General features: G+C 37.9%; 1 protein-coding gene across 12 annotated transcripts in view; it reads left to right on the forward strand.

The window, feature by feature from the left end:
- KIAA1328 (KIAA1328 ortholog) overlaps positions 1–26,780 on the forward strand; it is a 360,849-nt gene that overhangs the window by 293,227 nt on the left and 40,842 nt on the right. For 11 of the 12 annotated variants that reach the window (XM_045458624.1, XM_045458623.1, XM_045458622.1 and 8 more), the window contains one exon: positions 4,137–4,245. In XM_045458624.1, coding sequence (XP_045314580.1) covers positions 4,137–4,245 — 109 coding nt within the window. Of the gene's footprint in view, positions 1–4,136; positions 4,246–5,821; positions 8,664–26,780 lie in introns of those variants that run through there. The other variant, XM_045458625.1, reaches the window with a different exon arrangement.

Here is a 26,780-nt window from a genome sequence, read left to right on the forward strand (position 1 = left end):
ATCAAGAAAAAGGAATAAGCTTGTCCTATGTCTTAGAGCAATCGTTCTTAACTTTTAGCAGTCTCATATCCTTTTAGAATTTGATGAAGACTATGGCTCTTTTCCTTAGAAAAATGAATGAGCACATATACACACATTATTGTGCCTGCAGTTATGACAGAGTCTCACATTCATGAAGTACAGTAAAACCTTGGCTTACAAGCATAATTCATTCCAGGAACATGCTTTGTAATCCAAAGCATTCGTATATCAAAGTGAATTTCCCCATAAGAAATAATGGAAACTCCGATGATTCGCTCCACAACCCAAAAAATATTCATATAAAAATGATTACAATATTGTAATATAATATAAAATAATAAAGAAAATACAAAATATACAGAAAAATAAACAAATTAACCTGCACTTACCTTTGAAAACCTTCGTGGCTGGTGTGAAGGAGACAAGAGAGAGGAGGGTTATTATGTAGAATGACTTTCATTATCACTAATGGATGTTGACTATAGTACAGTATTAATAAATTCTTGTCAGATACCATGTTTAATGTTACTGGCAATAAGGCAGCAGAGGAAAAGGTCTATATCTGCAGGCAGCCTGACCTAGAATGAGGCAAAACATTCCTAAGCTTACTCTTGTATGGAAAAGCAAAGGACTGTCCATAGGTGCTTTGAAGTGACAAAAAAATACACTAGTGCCAGTTGTGGGCACCTTCCCACATTCTGAAAAATCACTGCTTTTTGCCAAACACCACTGCTTGAGACTGAGTATCTGAGCATAGCAGATGATCACCCACAATCCTGAAGCGAGAGAGAGAAAAGAACCATTGGCTCAGTTGTGATCATGTGACATTGGGCATCACATACTACTTGTATTGCAAGACATCGCTCATTTATCAAGTGAAAATTTATTAGAAATGTTTGCTCATCTTGCAGAACAAGTTACTCACAATCCAAAGTGTATCCATGGATGCCATGCAAGTCCCTGGACCCTCTGTTACAATTCCTTCTTTAAATTGTCCCCAACAAATGTCACCTGTCTCCACTAAATTTTTGATAGAAATATCAAAACAGAATAAATAATGTTCAGGTCTTCTATAGTAGTGATTACAGAGATAATGATGTTCTTTCACTGCTGGGCATTTCTTCTTCCCTCTCACCTCACCCACAAATCCCTTTCTGTTGGTCGTATCCCTGTTTGCCCATTAATCTCCCCTCACCTCACCCAGGACTCTGTCCAGACAGTTGTAGGAGCTGTGAGCTGCTTTACCTCACTCCCTTCTCTCTGTCCCACCTATTCCAGGTTCTGCCACGAAAATAATCTCTCCAAAGACCAGGTGTTTTTTTTTTTTTTAAATTGTGTTTGTTGCTGCTGTGTTTTACTTTTGAGCCACCTAGCACAATGTTTAAGATCAGTTTGCCATACAAAATCAAAACCCAGCCTTGTTCTTACTAGCTGTGTGATACTGGACCTGGGGCTTGACCTTCCTTATCTAGAAAATGAGGGCAATAATATAATTTAAGGACTGTTGTAAGGAATAGTGAGATAATGCATGTAAAGTGATTTAAAGTGATTAGCAAGGTACAAGGACGTAGTGATGCTCAATAAATACTTCCTGAATACATTAAATATTTAGCCTTGAGGTTTCTAATTTAATGCTTTTGCTGATTCCATGCTCCTTATTCCTTCCTATCACAATACCACCGCCTGCATTAAATCTTTTTAAATCCTATAGCGATATGTGATCTCTCCCACTTCTTAATTCCTCAGACTTTTCTGTTTATTATGGTGGAAGAGCTTAATGGTGAAAAACTCTGGGATCAGATTATCTGGACATGAATATTGGCTCCTTCACTTAGTAGCTTTGTGGCCTTGGGCAGGTCACGTAAGTCCCCTATGGCTTATTTTGCCTATCTGTAAATGAGATATAAAACTGAGTATCTATTGCAAAGGGTTTTTATGAGGATCAATATAACTAATTTGTAGAAACGGCAAAACTAGAGAGAGAGAGAGAGAGAGTGCAGATACAAACAGAACAGACAGGGAGAAGGGACTGGCCACAAATGCACGTAAAGGGAACTTTTAGGGGTGACGAAATACTCAGTTTTATAAAATATGTGTTAGAAGTTCATTTGTTTTAATGTTTATTTTTTTGAGAGAGAGAGAGCACAAACAGGGGAGGAGCAGAGAGAGGGCGACAGATGATCTGAAGCAGTCTCTGTGCTGTCAGCAGAGCCTGATGTGGGTCTTGAACTCACAAACTGTGAGTTCAGAACCTGAGCTGAAATCAAGAGTCGCCTGTCAACCGACTGAGCCACCCAGGCCCCCTGTGAGAAAATATTCTAACCCTGGATTGTAAAAAGAAACAAGTGAATCTCATGACAAATATTTTTAAAACTGGGTTGTGGCCATGCTTTCATAAGCTATAGAAATCTACTCTTTCTCAAACTGTATGCTTAAGATGGTTAAGTTTTATGGCATTCAAATTATAATGAAGCTTGTTTTAAGTGTATTTGTTTATTTATGCGTGCATGCTGGAGCATGAGCAGGGGAGGGGCAGAGAGGGAGGGAGAGAGAGAGAATCACAAGCAGGTTCTGTGCTGTGGGTGCAGAGCCCAATGCGGAGCTCAAACCCACGAACCGTGAGATCATGACCGGTGCTGAAACCAAGAATCGGATGCTCAACTGAGCCACCGAGCCACCCCATAAGGCTGTTTTTAAAAAAGATAAATGATATATGGCAAAGGCCTAGAGAAGTACCAGGCACACACTAAGTATATTGTTGTATCTTTTAGCTGTTATTACCTTATACTTCTTTGGGTTATTTATGATTACCAGATTGTTTAGAGTATCTCGTGTTCCTGCTCTCACACCTTCCTTCCCCTGCCCTAAACTAAGTCTGCGCTTAATCCTGGCAATAGCCCTTGCCCATGATTAGGTACTTGCTAAATATTTACTGACTGAATGCACTATAGGTAATGGTGGAGTTTATGTCTAGTATGAAAATGTATTGGTTTGGGTTGAGGGTCCCACAAACTTGTGTATACAAAGAGGACTGAATTGTGCATTTAGGTGGCTCATCCTTCACCTCTGTACATAATAAAGAACAGTTAGTATTGAGTATAGCTTTTGAATACCAAGGATCACGGTGATTGTTTTGATGCTAATCTCTGTAGATAGAAGACTCTTGCTTTCTCTAGACCTGATTTTCTCTGGTCACACCTGAACGGTGCCATTCCCAGTATTATCATACTGTATTCTTGGCATTTGAGGGTCTGGTATTCCCTACACATCAAAGCTATCTTGGTCTTACTTGAATAGTTATGCTTCCCTCAAAGAAAAAGTACATCTTCCCATATAAGTTCTTTAAGCAGCCTACACAATTGTTAACCAGGAACCAGAAGAAAAACTGTGAATGAGATTCTAACAGTCTTCGAAGGAAAAGGAGAAGAAGAAAATTATTATTATTAGAAATAATATCATTAGAAATAATAATAATTAGAAAACAAACAGAAACGAAAAACCTTTCTGTCCATGCCATCTCATTGAGCACTCCAGAGGAGAAAACTAATTATCAACTCAACATTGTTTATTAGAAAGGAACAGAGACCAGATCAGCCCTAGAATGGTTAGGTAAGCATCTCTTCCAAGCAGGCATTTGTTTTAGCCCAGCGTCTAGTTCTTTGAAAGAAATATTTAAGATTTATGCCTACCTTGAATGTTTTGGGTTTAACTTAGGGGCCTAGGTGGTACAAAGTCCTGGGCTCAAAGAGAAGAAAGATCTCTTCTTAGGATAGGGAAAGGGAACAAAATAAAGCAATCTACCTTCTTGGGCATTTTCACACTAAACTCAAATCAGCAGGAAGATGACAGGCCATCAGGTTTAAAAACAAAACCACTAGCCAGTCTGTTACTGCACAGATGTACTTTTTTTAAACAAGATACTGTGGATCTCTGATGTTTACAAAATCAAAACAACCCACTGAGTTTTTCCATCTGCCATTGTTTCATTTCAGAGAAAAGAAATAGCTTACTTTTCAAGCTTGGGGATTTTTGTAATGTTTAATATATTACTCAGAATGGATTTTTCCATTTCCTTTTAGTGAAAGCCCAAATTAATTCCTTTATTGTTCATACAGGGACATTGGCAGGAATTAGAAAAGATGCGTCCACATCTCCTATGACAACAGGAAGCCAAAAGGAGCTTGTAATCACAACCACATCATCACTGCAGCATGACACTTCCCGGTAAGTGGTTTATTTTCTTTTAATGTTTATTTATTTATTTTTTTTTTTGAGAGAGAGAGCGCAAACAGGGGAGGAGCCGAGAGAGGGGGTTTAACATTCTTTAGGTAAGAGCATTTGGGAGGAGCTACTTAATACGGAGTGGAAAGTCTTAACAATTCTTAATAACCGTTACTCAGAAGAAAGGCCTTATGTGGAAGCATCTGGATTTGGCCAGGTTGAACTCATGGAGCCCTTTCCTTTGTACATGCCCTGCCTTGATTGAAACTGGTTATTGGCAAGGATTTCCAAAGAAATGCAAAGCTAATCCTATCATTCATCAGAAAATGTGCTTAGCAGTAGGTCTTTCCCAATTTATCACAGAATGGTTATATACTTTGACTATAAGTTTAACTAATTGAATTAATTGATACTGAAAATTATGGTGGGTTTTGTATTACAGTTTTAAAGGGTCTGTCAACATTTACTGATACTAGAAACATCTGAAGAGTTAGTAGTTTGATCAGCCTTTTCTGGAGTCAGGAAAGAAATAGGGTATTAAAATTTCTTACATCCAGTAAGCCGACTGCCATATTATTCATTTAAAGCTGAATATATAAAGATCAACACCAAAAAGGCATAGTTTAGGGTTTCTTGGTAATACTATTGTTTGAGCCTTAAATTCTCAGCATCTTATCAGATGAATATGGATTTTAAGACTTCATTTTAATTATAAAGAACTTTGGGGAAATAACTCTAATGTAGAAGACAGTAATAACGGTTGCCATCTATTAGCATCTATTATGTACCCAGCACTTTTTATGAATTATCTCATTTAATCTTCATCACTGCTTTATAAAGAGGTACTGCTATCATCCTCATTTCTAAAATTAGGAAACTAAGAGATTGAGTGGCTTGTCTAAGGTCACCCAGCCAATAAGATGTAGAAGTAGCATTTCAGACTCCAAAGTCCATCATCTTAAATATTGTAATTGTTGACAACGACAGCCTCCTTATTTTGAAGGTGACCCTCAATTGAAACAAAATTTAACCAGTTTACCACATTCTTTGTCCATTACTCCTTTCTTTTATTTTTAATGCTGCCATTATTAGCATTTTCCAAGTACCACAGAGAGCTGTAGTTCTGAAATGTTGCGAGGGCTCCCTCCTTGGACCACTTAGCAGTGTGGCTGAATGCTTGTACTCAAAGGTCCATCTCAGTTGCCTTGAGGGCTTCCTCTGGAGGAGGTACAGGTAAAGAGGAGAAATGATCCAGATTTTCTGGGGCACCTGAGTGGCTCAGTTGGTTAAGTGTCCTACTTTAGCTCAGGTCATGATCTCACGGCTCAGGTCACGACCTCTCAGTTTGTGGGTTCGAGCCACCCGTCGGGCTGCTCAGTGTCCGCACGGACACCACTTTGGATCCTGTGTCTCCCTTTCTCTCTCTGCCCCTCCCCTGCTTGTGCATGCATGCTCTCTCTCAGAAATAAAAATAAAAAAAGAAATGGTCTGGATTTTCAATCTTAGTGAATTTTCCTATTGAAGATTAAAGTGAGATCCTTAATGCTACTTTAATGTGTTTTTGATGATTGCATTTCAGTTTAGAGAGAAGCATGAAAAGGAAGAATAAAATATTTCCCCAGTAAGAATTTTGTAGAACATTCTCAGCACACGTTTTCTGAATGGACCATATCAACTTTGTACAATTTTACAAGCCCAGGTTAAATTTGCTGTGAAGACTCATATTTACACACCGAAAAAAAAGGATTCTCTGTTAGTTCTTAATACTGCAAATCAGCTGAATATGGTTTCTCAAAGGTTTCTTAAATAATGAGTACTTGGCTACATAAAAACGATGTGCAACACACTGGACTTCATCCTTAGAAGTGCATGATGGCATATCATAGGTCTATTATACAAAGCGCAGAGTTGAAAAAAAAAGATCCAGTACTATGAAAATCAGTTACCAGGAAGGCACAGTGGTTGCTTTCCAGACTTCAGAATCAGGATTATTTGAATTATTTTTATTTCAAAGTGTAGAAAAGGAATTTTGTATAGACTACTTTTCATTTACACACAAACTCTTAATATAAGACAAAACTCAGTTCTTCATCCTAACAAACCTTTGAAGGTACTGAGAACAAGAGTAAAAGCCTGTCCACCCTTAATTCTGGGAATTTTCAAAACTTGCAAAAGGAGATGAGGGTGGGACAGATGCTGGTGGGAAAAAGGTTCTTGTTTATTCTCTGATAAGCACTAACACCTAGAAGAGTCCCACATGGTTCCATGTGCAGGTGATAAAACCAGGCGTGCAAAGTCATCTTTCTCATTCACAATGTGGGCTGTTAATTGTTCTTTCTGCTGCCTGTCAATATAATGTGAAATTTTCATTCCCCATTCAAGATGGAAAAAGTTGTGGCTGAAAATGTTAACATTTGCATTTTTATTTGTTGATTTATTTAAAGGACAGCCTCTCCTGCAGCAATCCATCACTTGGTGACACCCCAAATATGAATAATGTATTGTAGACTTGCGGTTACAATGTGTAATAAGTGCTAGAGACAGTAAAGGAATGTTAACTATGTTGCAAATGTAATATTTATTGACTCATAAAGTTTATTGCTTTCAAGGTTCAATAATACTGACCATAGGACATTAATATCGCTTATCCTGATTTTAGCTGGGCACCTTTATATGTAGGAATATTCATCTATCTCATGCTAACAAAATAAATACATAATTTACAGCACAAGCAAAGGAGGCTTTATAGTTTTCTGTGCTGAGGGCTGCGGTGCTTCTTTGTCTGGCCTTCAGCATTGGTCACACACCCCTGAGCTGTCCGAGAGAGTGAGCGCGGCAGTCCTCTTGGCACAAGAGCGTGGTGCTGTGGCACCAAACAGTGCCATGCATTTCTGCCTCACTGGCGCAGGTAACACCTCACAAACCCACTTCCCCTGGAGAGAGGACTAGAGGGCTTTCCTCCCTGTCGTTCTGAACACCTGGTGGGGGGTGCACCTATGATCAGAGAGTTCAACAAATACTTCTCCTGCCATGACCCAGAGTCAGAGTTTACAGATTCCACTTGATCCTCTGGTCTCCAGGGTGAAACCAGAGCTGGTCAGGTTACCAACTAATTTGTTACGAGCACAACTGTTACTGATAATTAACCCTTTTGTGCCTTCCAGAATTAAGTATGCCCATTGCCACCAAGAAAGATCATTCAGGAAATATCTGACACCCAAAGCAAAAGAAGTCATGTTAATTAGCAACCATCAGCTGTAATTGTCATCCCCATTAAGATGCAGAATTATGTATTTCTTCGTTATAAATAACCTTTCTAATTGTACTTGATGTATGCCAATTTAATCAAAAAGTATACTTGCAACAGACAGATATTTGCATTAATGTAGCTTTGGATCTTCAAATTTTTTATTTCAAATTTAGTGAGAAAAAGCATATTAACAGCTGGATATTCTTTATATGTGGGTATATTTTTCTATCTAGGTATGGAGATCTAATATACTTTATATTAAAATGAAGACAGTATCTTGTGGGATTGTTCAGTGAAACAGAAATCTTGTTGCTTTTTAAAATGCCAGTGAAGTTTCTCTCTCTCAGTCATATGACAACTCTCATTGGTAATTGTTCCAAACTGATAAACAGAGGCATATACCAGGATTACATTCTCAGTCCCTGGTGTAAAAAGTAAAAGTGATGCGATTTGGGGAGTGTTGGTGGGGGTCCAGAGCCAAGAAAAAATTCTTGAAATGTCTTTGTTGCAAAAAGGTGATTTTATTAAAGCATGGGGATAGGACCCTTGGGCAGAAAGAGCTGCACTGGGCTGGTAAGGAGGGACTGATTATATACTATGGAGTTGGGGGAGGTCAAGGCAAAAGGGAGTTTTCCAGAAGCACTTTCATATGCTAAAGAAGACTCCTAAAATACTGGAGGCCTAGCTATTGTCAGGCTAGGGTTGTTTTTCCCTCTAGTAAGGCATTAACATGAAGACAGTAGGGAATTTCTGGAGAAATGTTATACTCTGCCTGTCTCAAGTATTTGTCAATGGGCTGCAAGTTATAAGGAAATTTAATTTTACCTGCCATTTCCTTCTTGCCTTTGTTAACTTGGGGCTCCAGGAAACTGAGTCTATACATTTCTGGAGATTACGCTATTTATTGATTAGATTGCCTTTTTCTTGTAATTTACTAAAACGTTTGTAGGGGCGCCTGGGTGGCGCAGTCGGTTAAGCGTCCGACTTCAGCCAGGTCACGATCTCGCGGTTCCGGGAGTTCGAGCCCCGCGTCAGGCTCTGGGCTGATGGCTCAGAGCCTGGAGCCTGTTTCCGATTCTGTGTCTCCCTCTCTCTCTGCTCCTACCCCGTTCATGCTCTGTCTCTCTCTGTCCCAAAAATAAACATTGAAAAAAAAAATTAAAAAAAAAAAAAAAAAGTTTGTAAACTGATGGAGACTCATATGTCCTGCATGACTGTGATCTCTATCAGTTAACCATTGTTTTCTCCCTTTCCTTTGGTCTTGGGCCACCAAGAGTGCCTGAGGAATGTCACACATATCCCACCTAGGGGAGCTGTGCGAGGTGTTAGCTTGCCTTATGCTCCATAATCAAAAGGCTTCTTTCTGTTGTGTCCTGATTCATAAGACTTAAGGCTGATACTATTGCCCTCGTGTGTGTGTGTGTGTGTGTGTGTGTGTGTGTGTGTGTGTGTGAGAGAGAGAGAGAGAGAGAGAGAGAGAGAGAGAGAGAGATGTGATGTGATGTGAAGAGAGAAAAGCAGATCTCACCAAACTATGTCCAATTACTGAATTTGGGGAGCTGGAGCTATAGTTGGCCTATTTCTAGGAAGTACTGTTCACCTCTCTACTCCAGCTTTTTTCAAAGAAATTAGTTTTTTACCACAACACAGAGTTGAACATATTTATTTTGTTTTGTTTGTGTTTTAGATATGTTGGAGAGGGGTGGTTTCGTGGAGCTTACTTTTTGTTGCGGGGGTAGGAATACATATTTGAGTACATATTTTCAAAGGTTTAATAGCGTCTTTGGGGGCTCTTAAAAAATAGCTCAAAAATAGCTAAACTTGTTCTTTTTTTTTTATGACTGCGGTCCTTTGCTGTCAAACCCTATGCTTAATTGTCCTGAAAAATTTGCTGTGAGTTTACGGCTTGATAAGCTGTCTATAGTGTGCTTGCACACAATCATGCTCACAGACAACTATTTGTGCACAGCTGATTTGAAGCTTGTGGAGACTTTCTGCCCATTGAAGTTGAGACTGAGGAACCAGGCTGACAATACTGGAAAACTGGGACCTCATTACACTAAGCCCAGGCTGCAAGGGTTCAAATACCCTGCAATCTAGAACTTAAACTTGTCTCTGTCTTAAAGACAGTATTTTCCTACGTCTTCTTTAGAAGAATGTCTATTCAGGTCCTTTGCCCATTTTTTATTCAGACTGTTTTTTGGTTTGATTTTGTTTTTGCTATTGAATTGTAGGAGTTCCTTATATTTTTTTGGATAATAACCTTTTCTCAGATATATAGTTTGCAAATATTTTCTTTCAGTTTGTGATTGTTTCCTATATACTTTGATGCAGTCCCATTTGTTTACTTCTGCCTTTGTTGCTGAGCTTTTGGTATCGGATCCAAAATATCATTTCAAAGGCCAATGTCAAAGAGCTTTTTTTCCTGTTTTCTTCTCAGAACTTTACAATTCCAGATGGTACATTTAAGACTTTAATCCATTTTGAGTTTTTTTATTTTATACCATGTAAGATAAGAGTCCAAGATAAGAGTTCATTCTTCTGCATGTGCATATCCAGTTTTCACAGCCCCATTTATTGAAGACACTATCGTTTCCTACTTGTATATTCTTGGCATCCTTGTTGAAAATTCATTGACTACTTATGCTTTGGTTTATTTCAGGGTTTTAATTATGTTCCATTGCTTTGTCTATCTGTTTTCATGCCAGTAGCATACTGATTTGATTACTATAGCTTTGTAATTTAATTTGAAAGCCAGAAATATGATGCCTCCAACTTTTTTTTTCTCAAGATTTTAGCTACTTACAGTCTTTTGTGTTTCCATATGAATTTTGAGATAGTTTTTTTTTATTTCTGTGAAAAATGCCATTGGAATATTCGTAGGGATTGCTGAGTCTATACATTACTTTGGGTAGTATAGACATTTTAACAATATTAACTCTTTCAATCCATGAAGATGGGCTATGTTTCTATTTGTTTATGCCTTCTTCTGTTCTTTTCATCAGTGTTTTATAGTTTTCAGTGTACAAATCTTTCTCTGCCTTGATTAAATTTATTCCCAAGTATTTTATTCCTTTTGATGCTATTATAAATTCAAATTTTTCTTAATTTCCTTTTTTATTAGATCATTGTTAGTATAAAGAGATTCATCTGATTTTTGTATATTGATTTTGTATCCTAGAACTTTACTGAATTTGTTAGTTCTAACAGGATTTTTTGATAGTTTATAGAGTCTGTAGGGTTGTCTACATATAGAATCATGCCATTTGCAGAGATAATTTTACTTCTTCATTAACTACTTGGATGGCTTTTCTTTTTCTTGACTCATTGCTCTTGCTTGCACTTCTAGTACTTTGTGGAACAGAAGTAGCAAGAGTGAGCCCCCTTGCCTTACACCAGATCATAGAGGAAAAGAAAAACCTTCAGTTTTTCCCCATTGATTATGATGTTAGCTGTGGCTTTTCATAAATGGCCTTTATTGTGCTGAGGAAATTTTCTTAGAGTTTTTGTCAGGAATGGATGTTGAACTTGTCAAAGAAGACATACAGATTGCCAACAGGTATATGAAAAGATGCTCAATGCCATTAATCATTGGGGAAATGCAAACTGAAACCACAATGAGGTATCACCTCACAAATGTTAGGATGGCTATTTTCAAAAAGATAAGTGATAACAAGTACATAATGGCAAGAATGTGGAGAAAAGGGAACCCTAGTATACTACTGGTGAGAATGTAAATCGGTACAGCTATTGTGGAAAACAGTATGGAGATCCCTCAAAAAAAAAAAAATTAAAATAGAGCTACCCTATGATCCAACAGTCCCTCTTCTGGGTATATATTCAGAGGAAATAAGATTAGTGCCACAGTGAGATATCTGCACCCCCATGTTCACTGCAACATTATTCACAGTAGCCAAGATGTGGAAACAATCTAAATGTCCATCAGTGGATGAATGTACTTTAGAATATTATTCAGCCTTTAAAAAAGGAGATCTGCCATTTATGACAACATGGATTAACCTGGAGGACATTATGCGAAATGAAATAAGCCAGACACGGATGTATTGCATGATCTCACTTATATGTGTATCCTAAAAAGTTCAAAGCATAGAAGCACAGAGCAGAATGGTGGTGCCCAGGAGTGGGGAGGTGGAGGAAGTGAGGAGCTGTCGGCTAAAGGGTACAAAGTTGCAATATGTAGGGTGAATAAATCTAGAAATCTAATGTACAGCATGATGGCGATAGTTAACAACACTGTATTAAATATTGGAAATTTGCTAAAAGAATAGATTTCAAGTGTTCTCACCACACACACACACACACAAAATTGTAATTATATGAAGAGATGGATATGTTAATTGGTTTGATTTTAGTAATCATTTCACTATATATATAATTAATAATGTCCTAATATTGAACAACTCTTCCAAAAAATCATGTTGTATACATTAAACAATTTTAACTTTCTTTTAAAAAGTGGGTTTTTTTAAATCTTTATTTACACCTTAAGTAACTTGACATGATAATCCAGTTGCTTCCAGCTCCAGATATGATATAGTCTTTAAAGTACTACAACTGGCATGTTGGTCCTTTGCTGTGCCGTGAAGAGAGACAAACATTTCTGCATTTGTCCCTCTTTATTCTCCGTGGGTCATAAACCAAGGCCTTAGCCCCTGGGCAGTTCAAGCATTGTTTAGTTTCCCATCTCTATTTGCCAGTAGCCATTTAGATTGCACAGAAGGAAAAATCATGTCAATATGCTGTTCCCAATTGTAGCAATGATCTGTTTTATCTCTGGCAACAAAATTCTGGATTGGCGGCAGCCAGGGATTCAAGACCTACATAAGCAACATGTATCTATCATACTAGTAACAAAAATATAATGCTTAAAATTATAATTACCTGTTCACAGTCCCTGGCATAGTACCTTAGGGTTAACAGAATGCTTTTCACCTGCATTGTCTCATTCAAATTACACCCACACCCTGTGAAATAAGTCGTAGTAGTATCCCATTTTACAGTGAAGAGAGGGGAACTGAACGAGACTGGAAGACTGTCCGTGGTCACACAGTCATGAAGCAGAAAAGAGGTCCTGAACATCGTTCTCCTGATCCCAAATTTCAGTGTTTTTTCATTCTGCCTGAAACTTGAACTTAATTCAGGTATGGGAACTAAGCTGATAAAATTCTGGTCTAGAGTAGGAATAAGACAAACTTGCTTTAAAGTATTTTATTTATTTATTTATTTATTTATTTATTTATTTATTTATTTATTTTTGAGAGAGAGAGAGAGAGAGAGAGAGAGAGAGAGAGAGGACCAGCAGGGGAGGGGCAGAAAGAGAGAGCGATAGAGGATCTGAAGCAGGCTCTGTGCTGACAGCATAGAGCCCAGTGAGGGACTTCAACTCACAGCTGAGATCATGACCTGAGCTGACGTCAGACACTTAACATACTGAGCGACTCAGGTGCCCCGAGACAAACTTGCTTTTAAGAGTTAAAATCTGAGGGCGCCTGGGTGGCTGGGTTGAGCATCTGACTTTGGCTTAGGTCATGATCTTGCAATTCATGAGTTTGAGCCCCGCTTCAGGGTCTGCATTGACAGTGCAAAGCCTACTTGGGATTATCTCTCTCTCTCTCTCTCCCTCTCTGCTTCTCTCCCACTTGCACGCACTCTCTCTCAAAACAAATAAACTTAAAAAAAAGACTTAAAATTTGTTTTTATTCATTTTTATTTTTTTTAAGTTTACTTATTTTGAGAGAGAGGGAAAGAGAGAGCGAGTGGGGGAGGGGCAGAGAAAGAGAGAGAAACAGAGATTCCCAAGCAGGTTCTGTGTCATCAGAGCAGAGCACAATGTGGGGCTTGAACTCACGAACCATGAGATCATGACCTGAGCCAAAACCAGGAGTCGGACACAACCAATTGAGTCACCCAGGTGCCCCTAAAATTTGTTTTTATAACCTGATAGGAAGAAGCAGTCATTCAGAGAAAGGGAAGTGCTATGTTTCCATTGCACACAATAGCCAAATTGCAACAATTTCTTGCACTTGTGCCTAGAATCCTAACTGTAACCAAATATTATTTTTAATCAGAATTGTTTCTCACCTATACATTCACACAGCTATTATGTACTCAGCTAGATTCCCTCATGTGCCTGCATATAATAATAATGTGTTATTCTACCAGGGTAGAGAGAGGGAAGCTACGCTAAAATCCCAAACCCCAAAGTAGAGCAGACAGGCACTACTTGAGTTTATGTGGTAGGTTTGAAAAGCAGACTTTGTTGCTTTTATGTAGTTGGGTATATGAGTGATGACCATATGTGACAAAACTGGCTACTACTCACTGAATGTCTGTTATATATCAGGTAATGTGCTGGGCCCGTATAGGTATGTCCATTTCTACTGTATGTTCATATAAATTACATGTCGTAAAACTCTCTTTAATGACTATTACAACTTGATTGCAAAGTGTTAGATAGAATTTCATTTTAGGTTTTTTTAAAAATGACTTCCTAAAATGTGGTCTACTAGGCCAAGAACTATCATTTTAGCTTTACATGCCCTCAGAGTAACTTCGCACACGATACACGGAGTAGCATTTACTGTAACTTTTCCATTTTGAGTATATTGTAAATAAAATAAAAACAAACCTAATGAAATGATGCACATAAAATGATGACAGTAAAAAGGAATAATCTGAAAACTTCAGAAAAGAATGTGTTGAGTACATAAAAGAAAACATGAAGTATGATGTGCCTGCCTTCCATCTTTACTAAAGAGGATGAAAATCCAGCCATTCTAATGGTGTTTTGTTTAAGTTCAGTTGATGACTTGAAATTCCCTGCCAGCAGGTGCATTATTACCAAGAACAGTTGAACTCATGGAAATTCCTATGTGTTTGATGAAAAGATGTTGCTTTTAATTAAGCCATGATACTGTGTTGGAACTGTAATTCCCACTGTTAAAAGCCAGTAATATAATCATCCACACTCCTCTGACACACACTGTTTATACAGTGTATAAGTTTAAAAAAAAAAAAAAAACAGAAACAAATAGGCCAAGTAGAAATATTAAAGAGATAGCATAATTCCAGAAAATGAGTTCAGCTTAAGGAAGCTTGTTAAGACATTTTTACCTTAGGAAAAACATACTGCACCAAGAAAATGTACATTAAAACAGCTGATCTTTACTAGTCACTTAGAATTCTATTCCTCAGCTTCAGGAATTATTTCTAAGTTCTGGGTGAAGGGATTATAAGAGCTACTTCATCATTCATAGTTTTCTGTATTTCCCAAATGTTCTACAATGATGTATTATTTACATAATTTTAAAAACAATATTTAAAAAGAAAACAAAGGGCACACATTTATAGGAGGTAAACCCATTTCAAAATTTTTACTCTATAGTTCCAAGTAGTTCCAACAACCCTAAGGTTAACCTTGGAACATACGACATAAATGTTATTTCTTTGTTAAACCAGCAGTAGGTGAGGATCATGCTTCCTTGGTGTGCCTTCTCCAGGGTGCTGAATGCTGGAAAATGGTATGATTAGTGACATCTGTTCAGCATTGCCAGTTCCTGTTATTATTTCACAGTTTTTAGTCTCATGGACTGCTGTTTTAGAGTTGTTCATTTGGTCCAAGGTCACCAAATTCCCTTCACTTCAGTGTTAAGGATCAGTTGTGGAGTGTCAGTGTTCTAGACAGTTAAATGCTTTAAAAAAATTTTTTTTAAGTTTTTTTAAATTTATATTTTGAGAGAGAGAGCAGGGGAAGGGCAGAGAGAGAAAAACCAAACAGGCTCTGCACTATAGTATGGAGTCCAACACAGGGCTTAAACCCACGAACCATGAGATCATAACCTGAGCCAAAGTCAAGTCAGACTCTTTAACTGACTGAGCCACCCAGGCGTCCCAGTTTAATGCTTTTATAAAATTCTTTTATATATGTTGCCTAATGTAATCCTCACAATCATGAGAAAGTAAAGCTCAATGAGGCACCTGGGTTTATAGGCCTAGGTTTGAATTCTAGTTATGTGGTTGTGAACAAGTCATTTAGTTTAATCTATAAAATGGGGCTACTAATATCTTCCTCATAGGCTTGTCATGACAACTAAATAAGGCAGTGAACATAAAGTACTTAGCACAGTCCCAGCATATACCTAAATAATAGTTGTCACTAGAACTTCCCAAGATCACACACGCAATAAGGAACTAGGATTTGGACCTTGCTATTCTAATTCCAAATTCTATGTGTATTCCCTGACAAGAGGTTAGGAATAGGGTTAGGTTCATCTCAAAGGTAGGCAATAGGGCTTGTTTTGCTGTTGTTGTTGTTGTTGTTTTCATATTTGCCATGCAAATGTGTTTGCAAACATTACCTAAGTCTGAGTCCTCTGGTGAAAATAATATTAATAGCCACCTTGCAAATTTGCTCACTGTATTAACTTTGACTAGGTATGCAAAGCCCTTAGTTTGGTGCTGGGCCATAGTGTGCACTCAGTGTTCACTTCTTTCTCTGCTCAGGGCAACAAGACTTGTTTAGGCACCTAGAACAGTATATATAAATGATATTAGCCCCTCCACCAAATGCACTGAGTGACAGTGCTCTGCAGAAATGTGGCTTAACAGCAAATGTGAATGACCCTGCATTCAAAGTATTTTTTCCTATGCACCATTGGCACCTTTTTTTCATGTCTTGAGATTTTTCCTCCATTTGTTTTTTTTTTCTAAACAGTTGAGGGCGGGGAATAAAATTCTTGGCTAGTGATCAAGTTAGGATTTAACGTTGTGTTCCTAGAACTTCTGTTTCTAGGGTCACTCAAGTCCTCAATGGAGTTACTGCTAATGGATTTCTTACCATAATTAACCCTTTGTACAATTTCTGAAAGGGTTTCATTCCCTTCAGAGCAGTGTTTGTAAAATCTGTCCACATTGCAGTCATTTCAAAATCTTTGTAAAAGTATCTATTTCCAGGCCTCACCCAGATTAATTGAATCAGAAGTGCCAGGAATGGGCCCCAATTAATGTATGTTTATTTTCCTAGTTGACTCTGATGTACTTGGTTTAAAAACACACATTTGGAAGCCCCTGCTCTGGAGCTGCACATCTCCCAAATACCTAACCCTGGCATACCGATGTTCTCCCTTTCTTCCTTCTGCCCCCAGCCCACCCCCCTCCCAGGCCTCTCTTTTCCATTAGCAATTTTTTTTAGCCATTGTCATCCTCTCCCCGGGGGTATTATCAGAACACATCAATAAACCTACACTGAAAAAAATGATTAAGAAGACCTTGTAGAATTCCTCCTATCAATCTAAACTGTAGAGGTTGGGGTCTAACCACTAAGAGGTATTGTAGATGGCAGTCTTCTCTATGAAATGCCTGTATGGCACCATCATCCTCTGAGTAACAAGAGAAGGACTCCTGAGAAAATCGTTCCTACGTTTTCTACCTCTTTCTTCCTTCTCTGTTTTATCCTTCTTCATAGTACTTACCACCTTCTAATATACTGTATAATCTACTAAAAATGTGTTTTATTTATTGTCTGCCTTTTCCCCTCTCCTGTGCCACCTACATTGTAAACTTCATGAGGGCAAGGATTTCTTTTATTATATTCATTGCTATATCCCTGTCTTAGACCAGAGCCTGGCACATAACAGACATCCAATAAGAAAGAATGAATGAATGAATGATCACAAAATACCTGTTTCCTTTTAAATTTACTTGTTCATGGCACTCCTATAGATAATTATTTTTCATTATCTTCTTCACATCTACAAAAGAGCCATGGTTTGTGCCCAGCTTATACATTTAATTGTGCTGCTTTTACTTCCCCTTTTCATCTATTTTGATAGGTTTTTCCATTTTATAGGAATTGGAAACCATCTAGGCTCTCAGGAGGTTTTCAAGGCTGGTTGGCAACAGATTTTCAGTCGTGAGCAGTTTCAGCATGTTCTTTGCGTTGGGATTTGGTTGCTCAGATTGTGTCTCATGGTTCTCTTCACTTAGCCATTTCTTTGCTTATGTCCAACCAGAGCATACAGCTTCTTGTAAGCCTCTGCTTTGGACTGGGCTACTTTGTTGTTCTGGTTTTGTCAGCTAAAAATCCTTGCTTGCAGACAGGCAGCATGGCTTAGCGGAAAGGGCATTAGCGTCAAAGGCCATAGACCTGGATCCATCCTGCCTCTAGAGCTAACTAGCAGCAAAACCTTGACAGCGTCTCTGGACCACATGGAACTTTAGTTCTCCACCTTTCCATCCTATACCTGAGCCTTACCCTTTGTTAAGAGACAAAATCAAAATGAAATCATGTGCATCTTCCTCTTGATTGCAGAGTAGTTTATACATTTTGAGAATAAAATAGGAAATGAACATTTTAAAAAATAATTGATTTCACAATAACATGTTTAAAACTTTCCTTCAAAATCTTTGGGTTTTGCACTGATCAGTAGTTTAGAAACATTAAGTAGTCAAACTTGGTACAGCATCATTCACAGCGTGGTGCAGAGCCGTTACTTGAGTATCTTCTGACCTTCCCAGTTGACAGGGGACTGGGTACAATTTACATTTCCTGAGATTATGCTGTGTGAGGATGTGTTTACTGAGGGGTTTTCTTTTTTAATGTTTAAATGTAACCATGTCTGGAAAACATCAGAAGATCTTACTTTAGGGAGGATGCCCAGAGAAAAACAGAAAAAAAGTTAACACCATCAAAGTCCAAATTGAGGTCATTAATAACATTGAAAGAGGTGACCATATTTTAGTGTAAGCTACATGCTTTGCCTTAGGGAAAGAATGGTCAGGATTTTGCATGATAGTGCCAAAAAATGCCACTGAGTAAATCAAAGACTTTATCAGCAAGAATACTTACAAAGGATGGGATGCCTGGGTGGTTCAGTCAGTTAAGCATCCGACTCTTGATTTCGATTTTGATTTTTACCCCGCATAGGGCATGGAGCCTGCCTAGGATTCTTTCTCTCCTTCTCCATCTACCCCTCCCTTGATTGTACTTTCTGTCTCTTAAAAACAAACAAAAAAAGAATACTTATAATGGAGAATACAGACAATAATGTAGCTAATGGTCATTGGTTACGGTATCTTAAGCTCAGATGGACATCTTTGTATACTATATATTTAAATACATGGATATTATCACTTTTGATATATTTAACACTTTTTCTTTTTATTCTTTTATTTTAGTATAGTCGACACACAGTGTTTCAGGTGTATAACATAGTGAATCAATTTCTCTGTATATAACGCTGTGCTTACCACAAGTCACTATGCAATGCTATTACAGTACCATTGGCTGTATTCCTTATTCTGTGCCTTTATTCCCATGACTTATTCATTTCATAACTGGAAACCAGTTCTCCCATTCCCTTTCACCCATTTTGCCCATCCTCCTGCCCCTACCCCTTCCATCTGGAAACCATCAGTGTGTTCTCTATATTTATAGGTCTGATTTTGCTGTTTGTTTCTTTGTTTATTCATTTGTTTTGTTTTTTAGGTTCCACATATGAGTCATGTGGTATTTCTCTTAGTCTGACTTATTTCACTTAGTATAATACCCACTAGGTCCACCTATGTTGTTGCAAATGGCAAGATCTTGTCCTTTTTTATGGTCACATAATATTCTTGTGTGTGTGTGTGTGTGTGTGTGTGTGTGTGTGTGTGTGTGTGTACAAAACATCTTCTTTATTCATTCATCTATGAATGGACACTTAGGTTGCTTCCATATCTTGACTATTGTAAATAATGCTGCAATACACATTGCAGTGCCTATATCTTTTCAAACTGGTGTTTTCATTTTCTTTGAGTAAATAGCCAGTAGTGGAATTATTGGATCATATGGTATTTCTATTTTGAACTTTTTGAGGAACCTCCAGACTCTTTTCCACAGTGGCTGTACCAATTTACATTCCCACCAACAGTGCACAAGTGTTCCTTTTCTCCACATCCTCGCCAATACTTGTTATTTCTTGTCTTTTTTATTTTAACCATTCTGACAGGTAAAGGGTGATCCCTCATTGTGATATTTAACACCTTTCATATTTTCATATTGATGGACTATGACCCCCCCAAAAAAGATATCACAGTCTTCCTTTTTTCTTTCAGCCTACCTTTTCCTTATGTCTTGAGGAGAAATTCATTTTAATCTTTTATATTTTCTATAACATTTTGTGAGCTTACAAAAATTAAGAGTTGGATATATATGAAAATTCTTTAGAAAGAGTAAAAGGGATATACATGAATATTGTTATTTTTATTAGCCTTAAGACTTGTGAATCTATTATCTTACCAAAACATCCTTCTTATACCCTTTTAGAGCATATGAGGGAGACATTTAGTGTACAAATCCTACTATTACCCAAGGAAGGAATGTTCCAAGTTGATCTTGAAGCTCAAGAGTAATTGGCAAATGTAACCTGTTTACTTATCAAGACATTTTTTTTTTTTTTTTTTTTGTCATGGGTGCCTACTGAAGTAAGTCTGTTCCCGAGTTTGAAAGCTCATCATCTTGGTTGGAACATTAAGTCTCCTAACAGGCAAGGGCAGAATGACTATTGTTTTATATGTGAGAGGCTGTTTCTTCCTTTGGGAGAGCTGGGAGATTCTGAGATGGGCTGTGGTTTGTATTAGAGTAGGGACCCTGCTTAACATTCTGTGTCACAGAACATGGGCTACAGAAAACCAGAACCCATTGTTAGAGCCTAGAAGAAAGTCCCTGACCCAGTATCAGAACAGCAAGGTAGAAAGCTGGCAAACCTTCTGTACAATGGCACCTCTTATAAAACTCTTGTATACACTTGTGTTTCTTCACATCCATGAAGAATTCATCCTTTCTAAATGTTGACGATTTAAAAATATTCTGGGTTTAAGTGTTTATGTTTAATAATAGTAATATATAAGGAAGATATGATAAAATGCATGTCTAGCGAGTGGGGATTATTTTATAGTGGGATTATTTGTAAATGCTATGCATTAAGTACATAAAAAGATGCTGAGTTGTACCTTGGGGATTTTCTTCTTTCTGGGACTCTGAGTAACCCTGCGGAGGCACTTTCAAGAGCCAGGATGAAAGCCAGAGCTGAGACACCAAGCCAGTCCATACTGAGGGAGAGGACATTAAACTTATTTCTTGTTGAAGGCTGTCTCTTCCCTACACCCTGGAAGAAATCTGCCCATCAGAAGCCACCACGGTCATGTACTTAGTACTTGGTATAACCTGATGAGGGCTAGAAGTATGTTGCCTTGGGACACCTGCCCTATCAGATGCAGATTGGACTATTTCCCATAAATGGCATTCTATGTGGACTTTGATTAGGATGCTTCTGAATGTCCTCCATTAATGAAGCGTACCCCCCCTGCATGGGTAGTTGGAAGTACTATGCCAGCGAGCTCAGAGGAGACTCCTCACTTAATGACCTTTCATTCCATTCAGTCCCATGTGTGCTGTCTTTACAATTTCATCTCATGACTGAGCAAGTTACTACTCCCAAAATAAAACTCCTCTGTAGACCAGTTGATACACCCCACAGCCAACTCCTTCCAGTCTTCTGAGTTTCGGAAAGAAATGGACTGTGGTGGAAGGACCAGATTCTGGGCATAGCTGAGGTGTTACACCATCTTGGGTGGATCATAACAGAGACATAACCCACCGATTTACAAAGGAACCAGCTAGGTAGTGGCAGAACTAAGACTGGAACTGGCCCTGCAAGCCTGGGAACACTGACCACTCTGGAGACCGCTAGGAGAGCTAGGAGCCAGTGGGGTTACTGTGGCGCTCCCCAGTAAGCCACCTCCCGCCAGGATTGCACTTGTTCAGGTGCTGCTGTAGCTGAGTAACTTTTCCAGAACCTCCCCCTCCTGAAAGTTTATGCTTCACCACATCTTGCCCCGATTCTTTTCTCTTCTCCCTTTGGATATACATATTTTTGTGAGCAGCAAAATATTTCTACTGATGTGCAACTATAGGTCACATGGCAATGACTCTTATTCAAACCAGGTTTCATGCTAAGATTGCAGCATTGTATCATTACTTCAGTGGAGGTTTTTGCATCAGCGTGAAAACTTTAATTTCATGCCCTGCAGACCTCATAGTCTTGTGTGCTCTCTCTGGTTCTATTGTTGTACAAAGGGTAAATCCCTGTGTCACGTTCATTTTAGATTGAAAAAAAGTAAAGTTGATCCATTTGAGATCTCCAAACAAAGACAGGTAAAAATCTGTTGGCAAAAAGCTGTTATATAAGAGAGAGGAGAAAAGAATTCTTATCAGATAATATGGCTTTCCATATGGGTGAGTATGGCCTCAAGGCACAAAAAAGCGGGGGGGGGGGGGGGAGGAACCTCTCTGTTTCATTAGTACAGATTATCATGAATTTTCTGATTGAAACACAAGATATCCTCAAACATTTGGGTAAAAAACAATCAGACTGGGGGCAACTTCTTTTTTTAATCAGTTATTGCTGGCAAAAAAATCAAAATTTCTCCTTCACACAACTGTTTATTTGAAAGACAGAAGGAAACATTATAGTAGAGAAAACTGTCAGTATAAAGATAAGTCTGGAATTTGGCTAAAGCAAACATGGTGGAAACAAATCAGAACTTAGTATTTAAATTGGATATTTGATTAAAATTAATATTTTAAGGATGAAATAAAAAGCTTATATAGGAAAGTTTTCATATCAGAGGTGTAAGATAAAAAACACCACAGAATTAGAATTAGAATTTAATACCATAGGCTATTTAACATTAACTTCTAAGAAATATATGCATTTAGCCTGTACAGAATTATGAAATACTGTGCGGCCTATGAACTATTTCCTTTCTTGCCATCACATCTCCAGCCTTTGGTCTCAAAATCAGGTTTATACTGCTGAATAAGATCAATTGGCTATTAGATAGGAACCCAGCTTTCACCCCCTGATAATACCAACTGTAACTCTTCTTAGAGGGCTGTGTATAGGAGTCAGCAGAGTTACCACAGATCCATTCAAGAATGTGTTTGCTGATAGGTTTTTAAAGAAACTGACACCAGTGATTTGGCCGCAACCACCTAAGCAAGCACTTATGCTTATTTGGGACAATTGCCGTGGTGACATAGATTTTTAAAGTAACATTTATATTACCTATAATCCTATCATCCACTGTATATACTTTAACACTGTATATAATACTGTTAATATTTCCTTCCAATCTTTTTTCTTTGGCTTTTTATACTTCTCTTTCTTTAGACTGTTTTCCTAAATTCTGACATATGTGGAAGAAAAAAAAAAACCCAAAAACTTCTTTTATGTTAGCCATACATAAATCAGAAAGAGATAAGTGGGAATTAGTGCTAAATAAAACTGCCTAGATTGGCCTGTTGGCGAGGTTGACTGTTGGAACAAGAATAAGTTACCTCTCTTATAAGTTACTTTAGGAATGCTACAATGTGATTGTGTTTCCAATAAAACTTCTCCCTTTTTTTCTTCTCTATTGGATCTATACACAAATTTAATCTGTAGTATAAATCACTGCTATAAAGGGTATGGTATATTCTAAATGTAACTCCTACATCTGCCTTTGAGATGAGAGAAATATGCGTTAAAGTTTAAGTCATGCAATTAGAATATATTTCTTTGTAGAGGAAAACATGACTAAATCAAGTCTTCCTGGTTAGGAGTAAGGTGTTTACTGGAGAATGCCCCTCGAATTTGCTGGTTGCCATTCTACTTTGTCAGTTTTCAGGAACAGAGATGGCTTTAATAAGCCATATTGCTTCACCTTTTTGGCACTTCAGTTTGCACTAAGAAATAATATTATTCTCTTGCTCTGAGCCTCTCATAAGACACCGAAATCGTGTCGTATTTTCACCTCAGCATACCCCATTTATTTATTCTTTTACCTCCTTCCTTCCACTTATCATTGATCTTGACCCAAACAAGGGATATCAGATTCAATTACTATGCTGGCCCGGTGCCAACTACAATGAGCCAGAAGGAGATCCTGGCCTCCCTGTCAATTTTCATCAGATTCAGTCTTTCTTATTGACACCTCTTGTATTTCAGTATCAAATTCATTGGGCTTTTCCCTATCATCCAATTTTCTAAATTCTTCCAAACTGAGATAGATCATTGATCTTTCTGGGTTTTTTTTTTTACGGCCAGAGCACTGGGAGAAACCTCAGTGGTTCCCCAATCTAGGTAATGCTCTATAAAAAGTCTGGTTTCTTTCCCATCAATTCCTGCTTTTCCATTCTATTTGTTTATGATTGAAATATTTTCACCTTGTGTGGCTCCCTTGTTTTCTCTGTTGACTCCCCTTCCTTTCCTTCCTTTCTACTGAATTGTTCTAATTGTCCTACTATCAGCAAAGCTCATCAAAGGAAGTTGAAACAGTAAATCAGATAGTTTCTTGCACTATTTCTTATCCTCCTAGCCCCACCCCTGGAACAAAGTAACATGAGAGGAACATTAGGTACATTTTAATCACATCTTTTGACATGACCTAGGTCAGAGGTATATTCATTGGAAGAACACCCTGGTTACCATAATGGCAATCAGACATGGCTTGTATTCACAGCATATCTATTACTTTATCTGTCGTGGTCCATTTTGCATTTAATGGGGAAGCTGGGCAATTGCCTTTTTTAGGATACAGTGTACTGTTTTGCTTATCTACCCCAAAAGTTTGGATATTCACCCATCTCTAGTTTTCGTCCATGGTGTCATAGAATGGCTGGTTGGGAGGCATATTACCCAAACATGCCTCTCCATGAAGCCACATCCAGAATTAGGGAAACAGTCTCTGAGTTCACAATCCCAACAAACCATTTAAGTAATGACTCTTCTGGAGCTATCTATACCTATCAATAAACTGGGTGAGTTCTTTGACCAGATATTCACTGGTTTCTATTATTTCATGATTTTGCCCTCTGCCAACCTAGAACATCTTTGTGACCAGAGGTTGGAGGAGTATAATCTATCTCAAATTGGAAGAATCTCAAGTCCTTTCCTTGCAACAACCTCCTGCTGCAGCTTGCTCACAGTTTGTCTACCAGCTTCAGCTGTGGCCCTGAAAGCAAGCAGAAGACATTCCTCTTCAGTTCATTCCATCCCCTCTATAGCAGCCCTTAACACTTGCTTTCTCTTAAGCTAAAGAGAACAGCCTGTGGCACACACAGAGAAATTGTGTGTGTGTGTGTGTGTGTGTGTGTGTGTGTGTGTGTGTGTGTGTGTATGTGTGTAAGAGGAGGGAGTTACTTCTTTTCTGCTATGTTGTTCTCTCCAGTAGGTTCATATAAAGGTTATAATGTCCATCAATTCATATTGTCTTTCTCTTTGAAAGTACACATGGTCAGAGAACACTGTCATTCAGTTTTGTAATCTTAAATTTCAAACAACGCAGTGATGAATTATTTATGTTATGGAATGTGTTTTCAATAATGTGTAGTATAAAACGGAATGAATGCACATCCATACGTGCCCTGAACTTTTCTAAAGTGCATGCTAATAAACAGGGTAACCTAGCATCACTTTGGCCTGATAGAATTTATAAGGAAAGCACTTCTCTTGCTTTTGGTTTCTATATTATGTTCTCTGACAATCAGCTTACTGCTTTTCCTGCTGGAGCCCAGCAGGTAACATTTTTCAACTCCAAGCTTAACAGTGCTTTTCTCTCAAGAGAACCAAGGTTGAGGTCTATACATTTCACTTGTCATTGTGGCTTCCAGCCATACTAAATTAGGCTTTAATTCATAATTAGTAGGAAGTTACAAATCCATAGAAAATAGAATATTTTATATTAAATGAACATTACCTAATCTCTTGATTTCATAACATAATTAAGATGCTAAAAATAATTAAGATTTTTTAAAAAGTTTCTCAATACTTAAAAGTACAGGCATGGATATCAGGAGTGGTGATTTTTTTAAATCTGTATATAGTTCCTGCTACAATGACGGACAGAAAAATTCTGCTTAAATAATTTCATTTTTATAGTTGCACAGATTATCAGATTTTCCCAAATTTGCTTTCCATATCAGAATCTGAGATCAAGTACATTGCTTGCATAGCACAACACATTCCTGTTTCAGCTTGGTCACAATCAGTTCTAGTCTCCCAGCTTCAGTTTGGGGGTCTTTTACCCAAACTCCCAAAGAACAAAAACAAAAAGCCAGGAGTAGGCATCTCATGAACTTTGGATTGTGGGCATTATTAAAGAAGATTGGGTGGCCTTCAGAAGACTGTTGCTGTTCATGATGATATCTTTGCATGAAGACTTAACTCAAGACTGACAGCCAGAAGAGAAATGATACAGGGCCACAGTCTCTCACACACAAGTATTAGAGCCAAATGTATTTCAGAATTCACAACTTTTTAAGGTAGCATGGTGTACGTACCATGTGAGTAACAGCATAATGTAGGATCATTCATATTAAATGGAATAAATGACAAGTATAAATAGCCTCATATCAGCTCAAGTCAGATTTTGCAACCAAATAAGTTGCTACCAAAAGGTTGCAAAAACTTTCAATTTTCAGTACTCTTAAGATTTCAGAATTACAGGTAAGGATTGTAAGCCCACATCACCACTCTTGGACCTTTTATTTATTCCTAATCCAGGAATCTCTACAAAAGGCAGTGTCTCTGCCATCCTCTAAATCATCTTCTCATATTGTTCTCCTAGAAGCTAGGCTATACATATTACAAAGAGGTACCCATTAAGGTATTTCAGATCCTGATGGGTTCAATATCCACTTGTCAGAGACAGAGAATTGAACTAAATTGTTTTTATAATTATTGTCTTATTCAAGAAGCACAAACTCATAGGGATATTATCTTCTAGCCAACCAAGTACCCCCCTTTGTTTGATGTAACCACTAAGGTTCGTGTGTGTCCTTTCAGGGATAATTATACATGTGCAGTTTGGGCTACATATATTAACGTGTCCTGTAGAACTGCCTTATTCTTTTAAATCCATACAGTATGCCATTATATGGATGTACCATAATGCATTTAACCAGCCCACTAGTCAATGGATATTGGGTCATTTGGAGTCTTTTGTGATTGTAAACAAGGCTGCAATAAATAATCTTATACATGTCATTTATATATGTGTGAGGATATCTATAGGATAAATTCCTAGAAATTCAGTTATTGGTCACACATAAGTTCATTATGAATTTTGAAAGATATCACTAAATAGTTTCAATAGAGATTATACAACTTCTGCTTCCACTTGCAGTGTTTGAAAGTACCTATTTTATTACATCTTCAAGAGCGTAAGAAAAAGTTTGTTCTTTGCC

This window comes from Leopardus geoffroyi, chromosome D3 (assembly GCF_018350155.1).
Source record: "Leopardus geoffroyi isolate Oge1 chromosome D3, O.geoffroyi_Oge1_pat1.0, whole genome shotgun sequence".
Lineage (NCBI taxonomy): Eukaryota > Metazoa > Chordata > Mammalia > Carnivora > Felidae > Leopardus > Leopardus geoffroyi.